Source organism: Hesperophylax consimilis, chromosome 1 (genome assembly GCF_061612785.1).
Source record: "Hesperophylax consimilis isolate HC1 chromosome 1, BYU_Hcon_1.0, whole genome shotgun sequence".
NCBI classification, from domain to species: domain Eukaryota; kingdom Metazoa; phylum Arthropoda; class Insecta; order Trichoptera; family Limnephilidae; genus Hesperophylax; species Hesperophylax consimilis.
The window spans coordinates 37,521,649-37,541,058 of NC_142836.1; the positions used below are offsets into that span (position 1 = coordinate 37,521,649).

The following is a 19,410-nucleotide window of genomic DNA, read 5'->3' on the forward strand; positions in this document are numbered from 1 at the left end:
TATGAACTTTGTAGAATACTAAAATTTTTAGTTGGACACTTTGATTTATGCGTTTATGAATGATAAATGTATTTTGTCGAACAAAAGAAGCACTTTAACGTTGATCAATTGGTCATCAACTGATATTTAAACCAAATATAATTAAGTATAATATTAAACGTGTCCTGTTAGATTAATGACATAAATTAATCTTATTTTTGAGCGCAATATATTTTCATGTATTTAATATATTAACATGTTTTATCTACCGAATTCAAGTCGATATTTTAAATCGTCGTGGTATGATGTTTAATCCAATAATTTGAAACGTGATTGGTTTTCAATGAAAAGGCTGACATTGACTATTGACCGGTACACGTAAGTATTATAAGTTTTTCTTAAGGATTTAAAAAAAAAAAAATATATTTTCGCTCCCCGAAGATGATTGTTTATTACTGTTATTTTGATCCCTTTGAGATTAATAAAAATGAAAACTCATTTGTACTCGTCTCATGAACGAATCGTTTAAAAAATAGTTCAAATTCCAATAGAAGTAGGTACTAGGTACCGTACAGGTAAATCATTTTAAAGAGACCCTTGCTTGTATTGTGGTTTACTGGATGGGTAAAGAGACCCTTGCTTGTGTTGTGGTTTATTGTATGGGTAAAGAGATCCTTGCTTAAGTTGTGATTTACTGGATAGGTAAAGAGACCCTTGCTTGTGTTGTGGTTTATTGGATGGTTAAAGAGACACTTGCTTGTGTTGTGGTTTACTGGATGGGTAAAGAGACCCTTGCTTAAGTTGTGATTTACTGGATAGGTAAAGAGACCCTTGATTGTTTTGTGGTTTATTGGATGGGTAAAATGGATGGATACTAGATGGGTAAATCATTTTAAAGAGACCCTTGCTTGTATTGTGGTTTACTGGATGGGTAAAGAGACCCTTGCTTGTGTTGTGGTTTATTGTATGGGTAAAGAGACCCTTGCTTAAGTTGTGATTTACTGGATAGGTAAAGAGACCCTTGCTTGTTTTGTGGTTTATTGAATGGGTAAAGAGACACTTGCTTGTGTTGTGGTTTACTGGATGGGTAAAGAGGCCATTGCTTTTGTTGTAGTTTACTGGATGGGAAAAGAGACCCTTGCTTGTGTTGTGGTTTACTGGATGGGTAAAGAGACCCTTGCTCGTGTTGTGGTTTACTGGATGGGAAAAGAGACCCTTGCTCGTGTTGTGGTTTACTGGATGGGTAAAGAAACCCTTGCTCGTGTTGTGGTTTACTGGATGGGTAAAGAGACCCTTGCTCGTGTTGTGGTTTACTGGGTGGATAAAGAGACCCTTGGTTGTGTTTTGGTTTACTGGATGGGTAAAAATATCTTTTTTAATTAAAAAAAATTATTTTGTTAGGAAGCTGAAGAATACAACAAAAAACATCAAAATAACATTGAGGGAGAATTGAATTGCCAGTCTAAATTTAAACGAAACTGACAAACGTCGCTACGCGTCAAGTATCTTTAGGGTAAGTGCAGTCCCCGCAGGAGGGTATTCCAAACACGTTCCAAACACTTATATACTCTCGGAGTGAACAAATAAATCTAAATGTGCACCCTTTAAATTTACTTTATGGTACTGTGTTGATACCTTGGAATTCGAATTCAAAATAAGCCCAAAAAGACCAACGATTAAAAATCATGACTGTCGTTTCACGCTTGCATTATGGATAAGCTCGCGGTTGTTGATTTTTAACCCTCGTTCTGCAGGCTAGCGCTTGACCACTCGACCACCAAGTCGATTAATATGTATCCCCGACCTCCATCCTCTCAGGCGCAATTGCCTCTGGGTCCAGTTGATAATTACGCTGTTGTGCAGAGTGATGTAATAAAAAAAAACTATTTACGAAATTAACTATGTATTCCGCAAGGAAGAGTGCCCCTCCTAAGTCGATCGACCGCCAATTTTAAAAACGGATCACGTATTATTAGTCGGCTCAGTCGACCACAACCGTCAGACATAGCAGTTACACTTCAAAAGGGACTAGACATCCACCGGCTCAACATCCCGACAGACCGATCTCCTATCAGAGATCTTCATCGTCAGTGCCACCACCCACCGAGGACTAACACCAGACTATAACCATCATCATGGGGAGCTCATTGTTTGTGGTAAGTCTGAATCAATTTCATACAAACAACTGGGATTCTTTTGAAAAGCTAGCCAATTTAATAACACCGTACATGATGGCTTTCCGCAAGATCTTGCAATGGTTTGTTTGTGATATTTTAGAGTAGCTGTTTAAACGGGTTTTCCCTTTTTGTTTTGTGCATTTACCGTTATGTATCTTATTATAGCTGTGATAAAACAAGGATACAAGTTAACAACAGTTACAGGCAATTCTGTCGACATTGTCGCAGCTTTTTTATTCGGTGACTTAAAAGGATGTTCATAATATGTAGAAACACCAAATAATCGGGTTTTCTTTGTGGTTCGTTGATCTTTAATGATTTTTAAAAATAAAAAATTATTACAGTTTATGACTACTCGTTACAATTTTACAAATAGCTTTAGATTTTGGAAACTTGAAAAAAACAATGCATATTTTGGTTCTCAGCATTGTAGACTATTATTTGTTATATTGCTATGGGCTGTCGCTTCGCATAACTGATATAATAACAGAATATGAATAGAACTTGAAAAATAAATTTGAAATTTGATGAATTGTCAAATTCTGTGAAAGAAACCGTCCTTAGAAGAAATAATGATATAAGTTCATGCATGGTTTGTTACAAATTGAGAAGTAGAAAAAGTAATTTCTTTTCTGTCACGATGAAAAATGGTCGATAAAAGTCCTATTTTGTCAGGTTATAGTTATGGAAATTGCCTTTTCTAAGTAATTAAGGAAACATAATACAAGTTTATATAAAATTCAGTTTTACTTATCGATTTGCGTAGGGCAAAAATATGAAAAGTGTAATTTTATGTAAATGTAAAAAGACAGTTTTTAACGCATCGAGGTGATTTAAATACATATTACGTAGTTATTTGGTAATTGTTTTATATGTTATTCAGATTGCTTAATTGGTTTGGAACACACAAAATTTAACAAAAATATTAATTATGTTGCTTTACTAAACGAATAAATAAACATTAACCCCCTTACTAATAAACGTTTTACACATAGGAAAATTAACCATTTACCATACAATAATGGTTATTTATCAGTTGCGTAAAATTAAAACCACGTTTATTAGTAAGGCCAACTAAGTAAGTTTTTTTTGTAGAATTTTCGGTTTGCACTTGGGTACTATGTCATCGGGTTACATATGTATATGTAACTTAGAAGGAAAAGCGATAAAAGTCAATATTTTATTACATAAATGTAATATCTCTTGAAAAATTACATATATTTTCTTTCAAAAGTTTCCCCAGAAAATGACATAAAACTTTTGCTTTACTTACAAAAAGTGGTCAAATTCAACATATTTTGGTGTTTTATCCTTCCCTTTCTTGAATGGATTTAACCATGTTTGTTTCTAAGGTATATTTAACATTTACTATAGCCAATATTCAGTACTTTTTCATTGCACGATGCGTATTTTTCAGGTGCGTCAGATATTAAGAGTGGGTAATTCAGCCACCGTAAAGTTCAACCATTTGGTTTGACCAACTGACAGGCTATTAATTAACGGATATGGGTCTGAAAGTAAGAGTCCAAGTGAAGGTGAAATAAGGAAGGTGTAACGGATGATTTATATCTCATCTACATTCATAAAGCGGCGTAAGAACCATTAAAACGCACGCGCGCTTTACAAAAAGATGAATAATTCTGGGAGAGGGATCAGCAACTTCACTTGTAATGCAACTAGATGATGGGACAAGGGTGCGTTTTATCAATTCATATTACAAATCGGTTTTAGAGGATTTAAGAAAACATGTTTTGGTATTTGTTTTATGTTAATAAAAATAATAATATTTATTTTAACCACCCGGCATCGCCCAGGAAAACATTTTCTCTCTCAGTGGTTTTTGACTTATTGAAGATTTTTGGAGATTTCGATTTATTATTGCAACATGTTGTTCAAAAACTGTTGTCTCTGGTCACTATTGTGTCCTGTATTATTTCTCGAAATTGGAAATTTAAATCATTCTGAAAAAGGTTAGGTTTGATTGATTTTCATACAATAAAAGCTGAACAATTTTCGATACGCTCTAGCTAGTTAAATTCACGATTTTTTGATGACGCAAAGGTTTTTTATTTGTTCGTAAGTTAAAATTTATTTTATGTATTAAAAACTATTTTTACCTGTAAATTAGGATAAAAATCATTAATAATTACGTCTACTATTGATACTAATTTACCGACAATATTATCTGCGCTGTTGATATCGGTTACTTAATTATCTATGCTATTGATATCGGTAACTTAATTATCTGTGCTATAGATATCGGTAACTTAATTATCTGTGCTCTTGATACCGGGAAATTAATTATATTTGCCATAGATATCGGTAACTTAATTATCTGTGCTATTTCGGTAACTTAATTTTGCTTTGTTGACAATTTTTTGGTTACAAAAATTACGAGTGCTATTTAATTTCATCATTAACCATTTTTATGAGCTTTTGATAGATACCTTGTAATGTAATAGATATCTGCTACTTTCAGCTAACTAGGTACCTTTTAAATTTAGACAATTGAATTTAAACCAAGCGCTTTTTAAGCGTCTATTAATATTAAACAAGAACATATATGAATAATGATTGCACCGCCACATTATTCAGCGAGTATCGTCTCTGGCATCCTGGTTCCAATTCCACGAACTAATATTTCTGTGATATTTTTTCTGCACGCTAAAATATGCAAAAGCCATACCTGCGTAAAAAGTTGTAACATTTACAAGAGTCATTATACCATTCCTTCAACAGCTCACTATACTATATGTATATCTGCAGCGTGTAGGAATTAAAGAAATGAATGTAGGTATGATATGGCATATTATCTCTGGCATCTGTAGATCATGTTGACATTACGGTACCGCGGTAGGAATATGTGTCAGGTGTCGACTCCGTGTATGGGCCCGCCCGCGGCTGCACATATCTCATAGGCACAAGAAGCCTACAAAAAATGTATAAGTTTACACATACAAATTAAATTCTAATTTTAAAATTGTTTTAGGAACAGTTCGCAACATAACAATCATATTATGATTTGTAACAAATAGCCCAAACACATGAAAAATCACGGGATGTTATAATTAATTGTAGTAAATATTTGTTTCAGGATCATAACTTATCAAAAAATATATTGTCAATTTTATTTACAGGATCATTACACTATTGTTGACTAATAATTAGGGAGACAACAAATTAGTGCTCGAGATTTAAATGTGTTAGTTCTTGAAAGGCTTAGATATCTCAAAAGAAATACAAACTACAAATACTTAAAGAATTGTTAACACATAAATTAAGACAGTTTTGGCTGCGGGTTAAGAGCGAGAAGGAAATATATTTGACCAGACAATATTGTCGTAATATCTGTAGCCGAGCGAACTTACCGTCAAGACATGGCAATACGTCGATAAGAACAAGCAATACACGACAATTTTGTTCAATCTTGACTGACATAATAGATATCTTGACAGAAATGCCTTGCTGGCAAGAAATTCAGTTTTTTGGAACAACTGGTCAGTAATGATATAATAACAGAACTTGAATAGAACCTTCACACAACTAATCAACATTGAAATTTGATGAATTGTTAACATTTTTTTAAACAACCCACATAAAGAAACGTTAATTTTGAATCCAGTAAAAATGCGCCCAACAGATTTACAGATTATAATAGAATTCGTGTATTTGGATTTATTAAACTATTTCATCGTCATAAGAAAATAAAGATAACATTTTAAAACATCTGAGATACCAAATATTTTAATAAACATAAATACATATTTTTATGTGATGGAAACATAAGGTACACCCTGTACCTCGTAGCTATTAGTTGAACCAGTAACTGGTTGATGACGAAGCCTTGGGTCATCGTTCTCCCCTGACCTTAGTATCTGCGCATGTCAATGTCATCATTAATACGGGAAATATTGCCTCTTACTGCCTCCTTCAGCCTGTCACACCATCTGTGTAATTGTCCCTCCCAATCTTACGCCGCACTCGTTTCTGACATAATCGGTGCAGGCGGGAACAGTTTGGAAAAAGGCATGCAATGATTGCCAATATGTCCGTACCTATTGATGTGAGATGTAGATTCGTGTTGTTTGTGTGTATCACGTCACAGATTGTCGAGTGAAAAGGTATGCAATGATTGCCAATATGTTCGTACCTATTGATGTGAGATGTAGATTCGTGTTGTTTGTGTGTATCACGTCACAGATTGTCGAGTAAAACTACTTGGAAGATTAAAAAAAAAAACACAGCATCCGCTATTGCTCCCAATCGTCTGGAGCCAGTAAGACTGTGGTATCCCCAATTATTGGTATATTTTGAGTGGCTGAAGGTAGCGGGGAAGGGAAGGAAATGGGAAAGGGTGGGAAGTACCCGGCTATTCAGATCTTCTCACCAAACAAGGTTTAAACCAATTCAAAGCTACGTTTCGATTGCTACGTAATTGCGGACTTTCACTAGGTAACGTGCCGCAAACTCTACCACGGAGATAAGATAGAGAGGAAAATAAATTTTATTCAGTGCTAAAGCTGTTGAACGTTTTCCTGCATATTGCTCGTATTTTTTTATTCAAGTAGGTACCTACCTAAATGCCCGTTGTTAATATTACCGTAATGGGGTTGACAGACTTGCGCTATAGTGTCATGGCTTGGCCCATTTCAGCATAACGCTTTACCATACATTCCCAATGGGGGGTGATATGCTGAAAAAAGCCACAAGAATATAGCAAGCTTAAAGCGTGGCCTATAAAACTATTTTATTCTACTTGGCAACACAACACTTATGACTCCAGAGAAGCTTACCGAATTTGTTCTACAAATCAATTTGTTTTCATTACACTGACATAAACGAAATAAGCTTTAGAACAAGTGTCTATATCGTGATCGGTTAGTCGGTTAAGCGGCCCAAAGCGTCGGGTTTACACCCAGGGGTTGCGGGCTCAATCTTGTGAGTCATACATCTTTACACATACAACATTATCCACTTATTATGATAGTTTACGATGAATTAAAAATTTAGTTATTCGTAACTGGGAATGTGTGTCTTAGATGTAGTATAAGTAAAAGTAGAATAATTGGGATGCATCTGTCAAATAAAACCATAAGGACGGGTTGTTTCACAAAATTTCGAAAGGGGTTACACCTAGCAAGGTAGATAATGTAATTAATAGTAAAGTTCAATACAATTAGATAATTTAGCAAAATCTTACCTAACGCAACCTAACCTAATCAGAGAATTTTGTTTTTCTTTGAAATATGCATAGGTATTGGCCAATAGGTGGAATGTATCACAAGAACTACAAAAATGTTAGACAAAACCTGCATAAATGTCAAGTACATTGAATTTATCAAATTCTACATAAATTATGTGAATTGCTAAATGTCAAACACAATGTAGGTAGCTAAATCTCAGAACAGGTTACACCTAGCACGGTAGATAAGCTATTGCAAGAAACAATTAAATTATGTAGCAAAAATTTGTCAATTGCAATATAATATAATAATGTTTTTTCCCAAAATTTTAGCTAATTAATTATCTACTCCTTGCTTAGATACAAATTATATATTTTGAAAAAATGCTCTCATGCCGAAAATAAAGTTTAACCTATTTTATAATTTGCAAGTAGTCTCTACTGACATCTCTGGGATATTTAAATAGTCATGTTATTTAAAAAAATAATCCTTGACTAGCAATGGACCGTTATTTATATTATAATATGTATTTGACATAATAAAGGTACGCAGTTATTTGGATTCAAAATCATTATCATAACTTCTTTAAACTAGAAAAATATTCAAATTTAATTAAAAATGACCAATACTTCCACGCTGTATTTTAGGTCAAATCTCAACATAATAGTACGATATATTTTTATTTTTGGAATAACTTAATGAGTAAAACCTCCAACGAAGACAATATTAGCGACTTTCAAACGAACATTTGAAACAGAAATATCAGAAAAAGATTCTGTCGCATCTAGGAATTGAACCCAGGACCTCAGCTTTGCCGGGGCTTTGTTCTACCACTGAGCTAATTCAACCCTTTCCTCTTCGGTCATATTTAACGGAACACTTTGACTAAGAACGACCAACATTATTTTTAAACTTGACGCATATTTTTATTGGTTGCTATCTTTATGTATGATTACAATATTATTTTAGAACTAAATGCAATCGTGTTAGATAAATATTTCCATTTTTATTTTAATGTGTGACATCTATTGACATCTTTACAAGTTAGGTTTCCTAGACTAGAAAAAATATAATAAGAGTTTCGATTTGAAGATTCATCAAACTAATTAAACTTGTATTTTCAGATTGTGTGCAACGTAATGCTAATATCAGCCGCATTTGCCATGCCACAAAATGTTGAGTAAGTATTTTTTTTAAATTATCTTTAACTCATATTGACGCTCCAAACACGTGCACAACTTCATATAAACGCCATGTTTTTGTAATAAAAATGGTCTGTAAAAATTATGACGTAAAATAGAAGACTGTTTTTGTAAAAAAATTGAGAAATATTGTGAGGTAATATTGTAATTTATTGCATAGATATGTAATTGTGGGTTATATTCTAATACAGTAAAGTCATGCAGTAGTAACTAATTATGTAGTAGGTTCTATGACTTTAAATAGATCATAATTTTATTCATAACCCTAATTGATAAAATGCAATGTAAAAACTATCATATCCTACAAAATGGGTTAATTTAGTTGATGCTGTAATTTTTGCCTATGTTCTAGGAGTAAAACTAGTTGATTTTTTATTGATAATAATTCATTTGACGTTGTTGATTACACGTCGATAACATTAAAGTTTCGGTAGAGTGGAGTTTTAAGAAATCGTACGATATTATTTTCTATTGTATATATTTCGTTCACTTCGTTATTTTCCCTAATCCTTAACATAGAATTTCTACAAAATCATTCGATAAATTATAAAAGGAACACTAAAAACACCAATGACAAAATATGAAACCAGATATAATAAACACAATAATTTACTAAGACATTGTATTAAATTATTATTGCATGTAATACTCGCCTAACAACAGTATTATAATATTTGTATTATGGATAAGAATTTCAAATAATTTTCTATTTTTGTTTTAATCTCTATCTTTTCAGAATTCAGAAACAAGTTATCGTTAAAATTCCTTTTGAAGATTATAATAATGAAAAATACAATCCCCTATTACCCAAAGCGGCTTTTGCCAAAATAGTCCAAGCCGGCAGAAAAATTCGCGGTGAAATCAAAGACCTTGGCCAAAGTTATTTTTTGCCTGGGAAGGATTTACAGTTTAAATCCAAAGGCAATCAACATTACGAGAACTCGGCGCCAACAAACTATTATCAACCGCTATATTTCTGGACGCCTCAGGCCGCCTACAGAAAGATAAGTGGACATCTCATCGATGCTGGCAAAGTATTTTACAATGCCAATGACAAACAAACCCTGCCTTATCAATTGCCCTTTGTTCAAAATAATTTCGTATTTCAGAAAAATATAAAACCCCAAAACCAACACTATAGAACGATAAACAAACAACAATTAAATAGCTATAGAAAAAATGCTCACCAACGAAACATCAATCCGCAACCAATAAACCAATTTTCTCAGTATCACAATTTTGACGAACAAACTTTTTCACGAAATTATTACAATTTTCAACGGCCAGTTAATGCTCCCAATAGATATTATAATAATATCAACTATGGAAAGCAGCTAAACTTATCTCCGTTACAGGTTCCCAAGGCTGTTTATAATGTGCAACCCAAAGATAATCGAAAAATAATACCTGAATTGGCTAAACCTATCAAGGTTGTTTCACATGTGAATCATGACAGAAACACTGTCGAGATCTCAAATAATTCCGAGAAAAAAACTTTGTCTTTACCGATAGCAAATGGAAGTCGAGCAGGAAAATCACTCGCTGTCCCATCGGGCGGAGATAGTGTTGCTAAGAAAACAATCACGAAGGTAGAAAATCCAAGTATAATCAGTAAAATGCCAAAAACAACTGTTCCTCCCACGATAAAGCTCCTAGTGAATAGTGCTCCCAAAAACATACCAGAAACAAAAATTGAACACAGTTTTGCAAATCAAGAGACCAATGTGAAAAATGTATCGGCTTTGCCTGAATTGGATAGAAATCTAGAGAGCGCAGGAAGCGAACTAGAGCATTCTCAGATTGGCCGCAAGGAACCCAAAACCAGTGGGAAACAAACATTAACGTCGAATAAAGCAGGACCGATAGCCCGCCAAGAGTCGAGCAGTATTGGGAAACAAATATTAACATCGAATCAGGAAGGACAGATTGCTCGCGAAGAACAGAAAAATAGTGGGAAACAGACAACATCAAATCAAGGGGGACATATTGCTCTTCAAGAATCGAACAATAACGGGAAACAAACATTAACATCCAATCAAGTAGAGCAGATCACCCATCAAGAGCCGAACAATAATGGGAAACAAACATTAATATCAGAGGAAGAAGGAAACCTAAAAATTACACTCCCAGGAAAATTAGTGCAAAGACTCAAAATTGTTAGGGGAGGAACCGCGATAGTGGGACCCCAAGGAGTGGCAACTGCTTCCGACGGAGGTACAGCAATAGTAGGTCCTGATGGAGTAGCATACATTAAACCCAACGCTGTCGCCATTGTGGGTCCTGGTTCCCGAGTCATCCTGCTCCCCGTGGACTTGGACTTTAACAGACTCATCAACCAGCTCTCTAAGCGCTACGCCTCGCAGCAAATTGACATGAACGGCCTAAGCGGGGAATATGTGCTGAACGACGATGGTTATACTGTAAAACAAGTGTTTCTGCCGACAGGCGGAAAGATTGTTGCGAGTGGACCCATCATCTACCACGATAAACCTCAACCAGAAACTGAGACATTTTTTGCGTGAACCAAAGACAAGTTCTAATATTTATAACGAATGAATTTACGGGTTGTGGAAAAAACTATGTCGTCCCTATACATATATAAAGATATCCCAAGATAGAGCATTCCATAAAAAAAACTCAATTGTGTATTTACGTTAGTTATCAAACTCTTTGCCCACGCCTAGAAACGTTACATCTTTGTGCATCAAGTTAATGCGGCGTGTGTATTGTATTAGACATTTGTGACGTAAGAGAATCTCTCCCCTCACTTCCACCCATCCCACTGAAACAATTATAAGTGTATCTGTGCAAGAGGCCAAAAGAGGAACTAACGAACGAACGAACCAAGCATATATTTTTTCATCCGCAGTATCTATATTATCGATAGAAGCAAAGCGCCCGACCGCATAGATAAGTTTAAATAGTTTAATGACTAAATTATACAGGCTTGAATTTCACTTACCAATATTACACTGCCGAAATTACGATACACATGGACGAAATTACACATGGAGAGAATAAGATCACCTTAATTTACGGTTGAAAAAATCTAACTAACCTAACTTTTTTTTCCAATATGATATTTATTTATCACATACATGACCCTAAAATTTAAAACTATTATAGCGAAATTCACGTATTCACGTATATTTTCGTCCCAACACGTATTTACTTCTTTCCATCAATGGTTGCATACATATATTATTATAAATCGATGGTGTAAGATATGACATAATGAGATATACTGTATTAATTTCTACCAGCTGAGCTAATGAGCTTAAAAAACTAAAGACTTAAAAAAAATGTTGTACTATTTCTAAAAGATAAAATGAAATGAACAGCGTGCTTCAATTTGCTATTATCAAATAAATTAATATTCCTGACCAGAAAGTAATGAAATGCCACGTTAGAAAGAAGCTTTATATAATGCCTTTAATCACACACTCTGAATAATATAAACAAATAACATTTTATATTCACTTTAGCTCTCCTAAATTTTGTAATTCGTCGTAGATTATTTCAGTAAGCGGCGCATGTAAATCAAACGAATTGGTAAACGTTTAATTATTGTGTAATTATATGATAATTTGTAAAGTAGTCGGTCATTGTCACACTATTAAATTCATCACTAGTTCGTATTGTATGTGGAGGTATTTAAAACATGGCTTCTGTGCAAAGTATTATCACCAAGACAAAAGATTTTCAAAATAATTACCTTATAATAAGTAATTTGAAACTGTAATCTTAACTAGTTGATAAAAGCCTAGGTAAATAAAATATATTTTTTAATGCTGTAGCCTTTGTCATCAACGACAGTTTTGACAATATTTTGGCTAAAGCAATTATTTTCATATTGGATCGTCACCTCCTTCATGAGATAAAGATATTTGAAATATTCATTTAACTTATAAAAATAAGACAGTACACCATAATGCTTATTCAATATTTTTAAATTTTTCAACGATAAAAATATACATGATACATATAAAAAAGTGAAATTTATAAAAATTAGTATTAAGTATTAAAACAAAAACTACAAATAATACATATACTTATCTAATAAACACTTAGATATTTCCACGTTGTCATATAAACAACGCAAAACTTACGAGATTATTACTTGAGTTTTTGGAGACGTGTTCAAAATTTAAACACGATCATTATGTTCCATCAATAGTCTTTAGTAAAATATTTACATATATTTAAAATAACTAATCAGTTTAAAGATGACTTATACGTGAGCTATAAAAAAAGCTTTTCTTTAAATAGTTTGTAACTCTTTAATGTGCAAAAAGGTAGCCAAACTAATGTGATAATCGCTGTAAGCTGTGACCTAATAAGAATTAAATCATTTATAGGCACATCATGGCTCGCTCGAATTTCATCGGCATTGTTTTGAAACGGTATTCGTTTGAAATTTGTTTCTACATGCGAATTTATGCTAAACCGTAAATAAAAAGGAAGTGCATAAGTGAATTTTAATTTGAAATACCAACGTAATCGGTCAATGTAGGGTGCACGTCACATGCGTGATTTAATTTGTTCTTGTTTGATTATAATCTTGCTTATTTAAAAAGCAGTGACATAAAAATTTACGAATTTCGAATTGTATTCTCTGTGCCAATAGTGGATATTATTTTTGAGTTATTTAAAAGTATTGTTTTCAAGGACATCTTTAAATTGTTTAATGTAAATTACCTCATATAGAATGGTAAGCAGGTTTCTTGCCTTTGTCTTAGAATCAATTGATAGATATTATGGTTTAGAATACTGAAGGATGTGGCTTTATATTTAAGGTCCACCGGAGGTGCTTTTGAGAATGTTAGTTATTATATCAATGCTAACACCTGGAACATATAAGGTACCTACACCTACATCATCTTAAATATGTCCATGACCATGATGGAATACAAAGGAGATGATACTTGTAAGGAATAACATTAACAATCCTACTAACGTGTATCGATTGTCGACTGTCGACTGTCACCAACATGTCACCTGTCACGTAGAGTAGTAGTAGTCACACCAGCTCATTTGATTAAACTTATGTTTTGCAGCTCATATCGGCGAGACTTGGGCTTAAGTGGAAACACACTCCTTAACGCTGATCCCAATTTAATACTACGCAAAACACCCGCAAAACCTCAAACCTTAACTCAATTCCTGAAAACGATTGAATTAGAGAGCAAAGTGTATAACACACAGTTGACATCCAAAACGCCTAAGGTAAAGCAACACATGGAGCGATATTCGAGACAAGTTGAAAATAGCAATGATAATTTGATATTCTCCCCTCCTCAACTGATATCCCCTGTGCGACAAGTGTATAAACAACAAGCAGTCAACACTAAGTTACCTGCTAGGATCATATCCTTCCAGCCAGGAACTGGAGTAGTGGTCAACATAAGAAATCCCGAAAATTCAAGATACAGAGCAGTGTACTTCCTTAACGCAAGAGGTGAGTCTCTGGTGACTTTCGTTCCAGAAGCCGAGGAGAAACCAACACCAAAGAGGAATTTGTTGATTCTGAAACCAGTCGCGAGGTCCACGACTGATGAAAAAGGGGTCTCCGTTTCGAACCCGATAGGCCACGCTATCGTGCAGAAGGGGAAGGAAGCGGACATAGTGTTCCAGCCCAAGGCGGAAGCCGTGGCGGGCCCAGGAGGAATAGCGCATGCGCAATCAGAACTACTTGTCGACTATTTTGAATAAAAAATATTTTATAATTTACAAAACAAAGGTGTAGGAAAACCTCGTGATACAAATTTTCCTAGACGTCATTATATATATTTTAGAAGATTGTAAATATTTTTAAAGACAGTGAAAACTGGTGAGAACAACATAAAGTTACCTGTTTATATAATATTATCAATGTAAATGATTACTCATTGTTGTGTGAACTAATTTTAGTTTGCGAGTAGTTTAAGTAGTAAATATTATTCCTATTTAGTTTCTTGGAAGAAACTTTTTTGGATTTTTTGGTAATTTATAATGATTTCCTAATTTCAAAAACTAACACAATGTATTGTAAATAAATATTTAGATTTAAGGTAGGACATCTACATTTAATAAAACATGTATCAAAGTTTTCGTAAATATATCATTATTATATTTTTAATTTCATACAAACACCTTTTTATTCTTTCGATAATATATTAATAGACTGAAGATTCGACAAGCCCTGTTATATATTCAGATTACTGTTTTGGTAGTGATGACCAAAATCAGCAACACTGTAACGTTCATACCAGTTCAAATGATGAAAATAGTTATCTCTCATTGTTATAATCTACTAATAGGAGGTAACTAATTAATAATAATCTTATTCGCAATATGTCATTCAATCGATCAACACTAATCCTCCATTTGAGCACGCTCATAACATGGGTACACGACGATAGTATTTGTTTTAGCACAGGATCAAGCCTTTCCACAATTCATATTTGCATAAAAATTATCATTCAATCGAACAATAACAAACCTCTATTTTGGCATTTTGGCGCACCCAGAAATACATGACTATAGATTATAGTTTTGTGTTTGAAAATACAAATAAATTTTCATGAATATGCGCTAACTCAATTTTGGCACATTCCGAAATACACGACGATAGTCGACAGTCCCAAGTTTTTCCAAAACTCATTTTTATCATTCAACCGACCAATACTTAACCACCATTTTGGCACACCCAGAACTACATGATGATTGTTTGTTGACTTACGACAGATGGCCGCCTTCAAGTCACGTTATAGGGCTCCCGTACTACGGAGGAGCGAGAGGCCAGCTCTTACAGATAACCCGCGACCAGAACGGGGCCATATTAAACCAGGTCGTAGTTCCAGTCGTTGATCCCCAGCAAAGCTCGCAGACTTTTTTTCAGACACCGACCTACCAAAACCCCATGAGCGTGGGATTCGACATGAACTTTTATAATCTCCAATCGTCCGCAAAGAGGCTGGTAGACTTACAGCAGCTGATTCAGAAAACAGGACAACTGATGCCCAATGAAAAACAGGACTTTGCCACCAATCTGGCACTTTTGGGACAGTCAGCAACCATGTTGGCAGAATACCAGACTGGGGGAAAGGACTTGGCCACTTTGCTGGGAGCGCAAGGCACGAAGCTGACTCAGGCTAACAAGAAGAATGGACAGGTGCCCAATGCGGAGCAGTTTGAGGAAGATGTAAGTTCAGATTAAAATATTTATACCTAAATAGATTCTAGAATATTTCAACCTCTTAACCAATATAACATGCGCATATACAATTTTGACAAGTAAATCGAAATAAGAGGGACGAATCCAAATAGTTTGTACTTTTTGAGACAGCGGAACTATGAGGAACATCCCATTTGGATTCGGAAGATGTTGTGTTACTGTAAAATTCAAATTAAGCATGTTGGGCCAATGTCATCTTTGGGGATGCTGTGTGGGAGGGTCTTTTGAGGAGATGAAACTTGAAGAAACCCATGTTGTAGGAGGAAGGAAACACAGAGGCCAGCAGATCGTTCCACAGCCGAACTGTTGAACTCAAGAACGAGTCGTAGAGACGATCTGTTCTGATATGACAAATGTTAACCGTGTACAAATGTTGGGCGCGATTTGGCGTGTTTCCCGACTAATTGCTTGGAGTATCTTCCATTGAAATAGCGGTAGAACTAGGAAGCATTCCCACCTGACTCCTGGGCAGAGGAATCTGTCAAACGGATCTCCCGTTTCTAGACAGAGTCAAGAGTTTTTTTACATCTTTTAAATCTACTACTATCTACTATCTGTAGTATCTGTATGCCCTGTACAGTACGCCCAGCTTCTGAGAGGCTAACTTGACTGGCTTCGATGATACTGTAACATAATGCATTGTGGCTTGTGAATACTGATGATATGCCTTTTGCAGGTTGGCGAGGAACAAGGCGTTGAGGCCGGAGAGACCTCCGCTGGGGAGGAAGACGACACCGTGCAGATCAATGGCCCCCCAGACTCAGCTTCTGTCGCTGAGGCAAAACCTGTCGGTGAGTTGTCCTTTGCTTTGCTAATTATTTTCTCATACTAGGCGTGGTATAAATTAAAGTAAATATTAATGTATTTATCGTGTCTTCACATTTATCGTTTTACAATCCAATCATTAACCTCACTAGACCAAGCCCGCATCAAGGTTAATTAATTAATTAATTTAATTCCTTGGTAAGGAGTAGACTTGAAAGTGGGTCGGTGATTTGGAGTCCACACCAGGTAAAGTATTCTCTCATGTTGGAGAGAGTTCAGAAGAAATTCTTGAGATTTCTCTACATGAGGGAGTATGGCTACTACCCGTGGCTCTATCCCACTGACTTTCTTTTGGGTATGCTCGGAATGAACTATCTACGGGTCAGGAGGGATGTGCGCATTGCTACACATTTCTTTAGACTGATTCGTGGATGGTTTGAAAACTCGGTCATCATGGAGAGCATTCATTTTTATGTTCCCGATGGTTATCTACGTCACCGACAAAATAGACTATTTTATCTCCCGGCCTGCAGAACTAACTTGCCAATGGTCATGCCTGTGGGGAGAGCAATCTTGGTGTTGAACAGAATCAATTCGGATATCGACATTTTTAGCATCAATGAAGCTTCCTTTAAAAGGCAAGCTCTATTATTAATGGTATAGTTGTTAACACACTGTTAATATTGATATAAGAATTCTTATTAAAAAAATATTTTAAAAACACATTGAAATTAACAATTTTGTCATGTTTTTGAAATGATTAAACAAAATTGAATTAACAATAAGGAGAGGAATATACAAGCCAAAAACCTGCATATTCCCAGTGTGCATAATATCACCACGAATATAGGTAATAGACATAAAAATAGCTTGAAAAGCATGTTTTTTAGTACTCATTATGAAAACCGATTCGTAAGTGATTTCGCATTAAGCTTCGCCTTTTAAGTTGCCGCAGAAAATTGTTTAAAAAAGCAGTTTGAAAAGTTTGTTTAACGCAACAATAAATTGTCGAATGGTGTCGAATGGTCTGTGATTTCCAAAACAATGCAACTATTATCAGCTTACTTCATCATTTCTATCACGAGCTATGGAAATTTCAATAAACTTTCAAAAACAAAGACGAGACGCCATTATGTTTACTACATTTTCGCTTTTTATTTCAGCCTAAAGAGAGTCGTGTATTTTTTGTCTTCATCATCATGTTTGCTATATAACAGTCCTGCATGATTTTGCTCTAAAACTATCCATTCGTGTATTTGCCTCAATCTCATCAACGTATATTAATTGTTTCCAGGTCTAGCCATCGCCGGAGAGGGCGGTGTAGCCTCCAGCAAGCCCGCCGCCACGGCGATCGTGGGGCCAGGAGGGCTGGCCATCGCGCGGCCCGTGGCCACGGCTATCGCGGGCGTGGATCCCAGCACCGTTGGCTTCACCGGCAAGCTGCCCTCGGCCACCTTCAAGAAGCAGCGGCGCGCCGACCAGTTGTTGGCCGGAAGACTCAACTAGTTAAACACTGATGTAATTCAGCTGCAAATTTAGACACCTTAACGTGTAGTTCAGTCATATTAAAAGTGTAATTCGGCCACTTGGCGTGCATTTCAGCTGTTAACTAAGATTCAACCACCATCGAAATTAGTTCAGCTTCCATAAAGTGTAATTCAGCTACAGATTCAGAGAATTTAACATGTAGTTCAGCCATCATAAAGTGTAATTCAGTCACTTTGAAGTGCAATTCATCCGTATATTTCGACCGCCTTAATATTTTGTAATTCAGTAACCGTGAAATGGTATTCAACCACCTTAACGTGTAATTCAGATGTATTGCAACTTACCATATACCTACCTTGTATTCGAACACCTTCTAATAAGTGTAATTCAGCCATCTTAAAATGTAATTGAAATACAATTCAGACACCTTAAAATGTAATTGAGATACCATGAAGTCTTTTTAAACTACGTTAAAAAGTAATTCAGCAACTTTAACGTGTTATTCGGGCACCTTAAATATAATGCGACCATGTAATTCAGACACTTAAAAATGTAATTTATAAGCTACATTAAAATGTGAGCCCTTCATTCCAGTTGGACGAAAATAAAACTTCATTATATTATATCTTCCTATTAGTAATATCTGTTTTTGTGTGCCTAATTGCGGAGATATTATTTTCTGGCTCGTTAATTGGGGTTACAAAAAACAACTCTGCATTTCAATAGACTATGATTATAAAAATTTCTTCTAAAATGAAAATATCGAATAATGATTATCTAATTGTGTAATCAATTTGAAATAAATATTTTTTTTTACAAAATGATTTTTTAATTTTATTTATATTAATTTTATTTATGTTTTTTGTTTTACAAGATCATATTTTTATTCTAATGTTTTTTTGTTAAATATTTCCTTATGAAACATTTTCTTCTTTGTTTTCTAGGTTTCTTATGTTTATGCCTTATGTTTATGTTTATTTAGAGATAATGAGCATATTTAAGTTGTAAACAATTGAAAACGTTTCTAAATATTGCTAAGATACGTATGTAAATAATCTTTCGCATTTGGAAAGGTCAGGTGACGATATGATGGTATCGACAATTGGGTATTAGGTATGGGTGAAGGGAGTGGAATGTGAATTATTGTATTCATAAACACACGGAAAAAGCAACGCAAGCGAGATTTTTTCCATGGTATCCCAAATTTTATTAGGTATGTGGTGTGGGTTGAGGGATTGTAATATGAATTAATACCTTCAGAAACACGTGTACAAAGCGCCAGGCGAACATTTTTCTTAAACGGAAATATTTTAGTATTGGTTAAAACGGAGACCTTTAAAACATCAGCATACCCGGCTTGTAGCCGAGTGGGTAAATGCATCGGATTCCCGCACTAAGCT

The 19,410-nt window shown here is 34.9% G+C and overlaps 2 protein-coding genes across 2 annotated transcripts; both read left to right on the forward strand.

Annotated features, from left to right (window-relative positions):
- Window positions 1–1,982: 1,982 nt before the first annotated feature.
- On the forward strand, window positions 1,983–18,817 carry LOC149426805 (uncharacterized). The gene is made up of 5 exons (XM_089638570.1): window positions 1,983–2,135; window positions 8,464–8,519; window positions 15,268–15,724; window positions 16,434–16,548; window positions 17,817–18,817. Exons 1-5 carry the CDS (start codon window positions 2,115–2,117, stop codon window positions 18,026–18,028), a joined length of 861 nt encoding a protein of 286 aa, XP_089494696.1. The 5' UTR covers window positions 1,983–2,114; the 3' UTR covers window positions 18,029–18,817.
- Window positions 9,874–12,735, forward strand: LOC149426806 (uncharacterized). Its single transcript, XM_089638559.1, has one exon. The coding sequence runs from the start codon at window positions 10,158–10,160 to the stop codon at window positions 11,061–11,063; it is 906 nt and encodes a 301-aa protein (XP_089494685.1). The 5' UTR covers window positions 9,874–10,157; the 3' UTR covers window positions 11,064–12,735.
- Window positions 18,818–19,410: the final 593 nt, after the last annotated feature.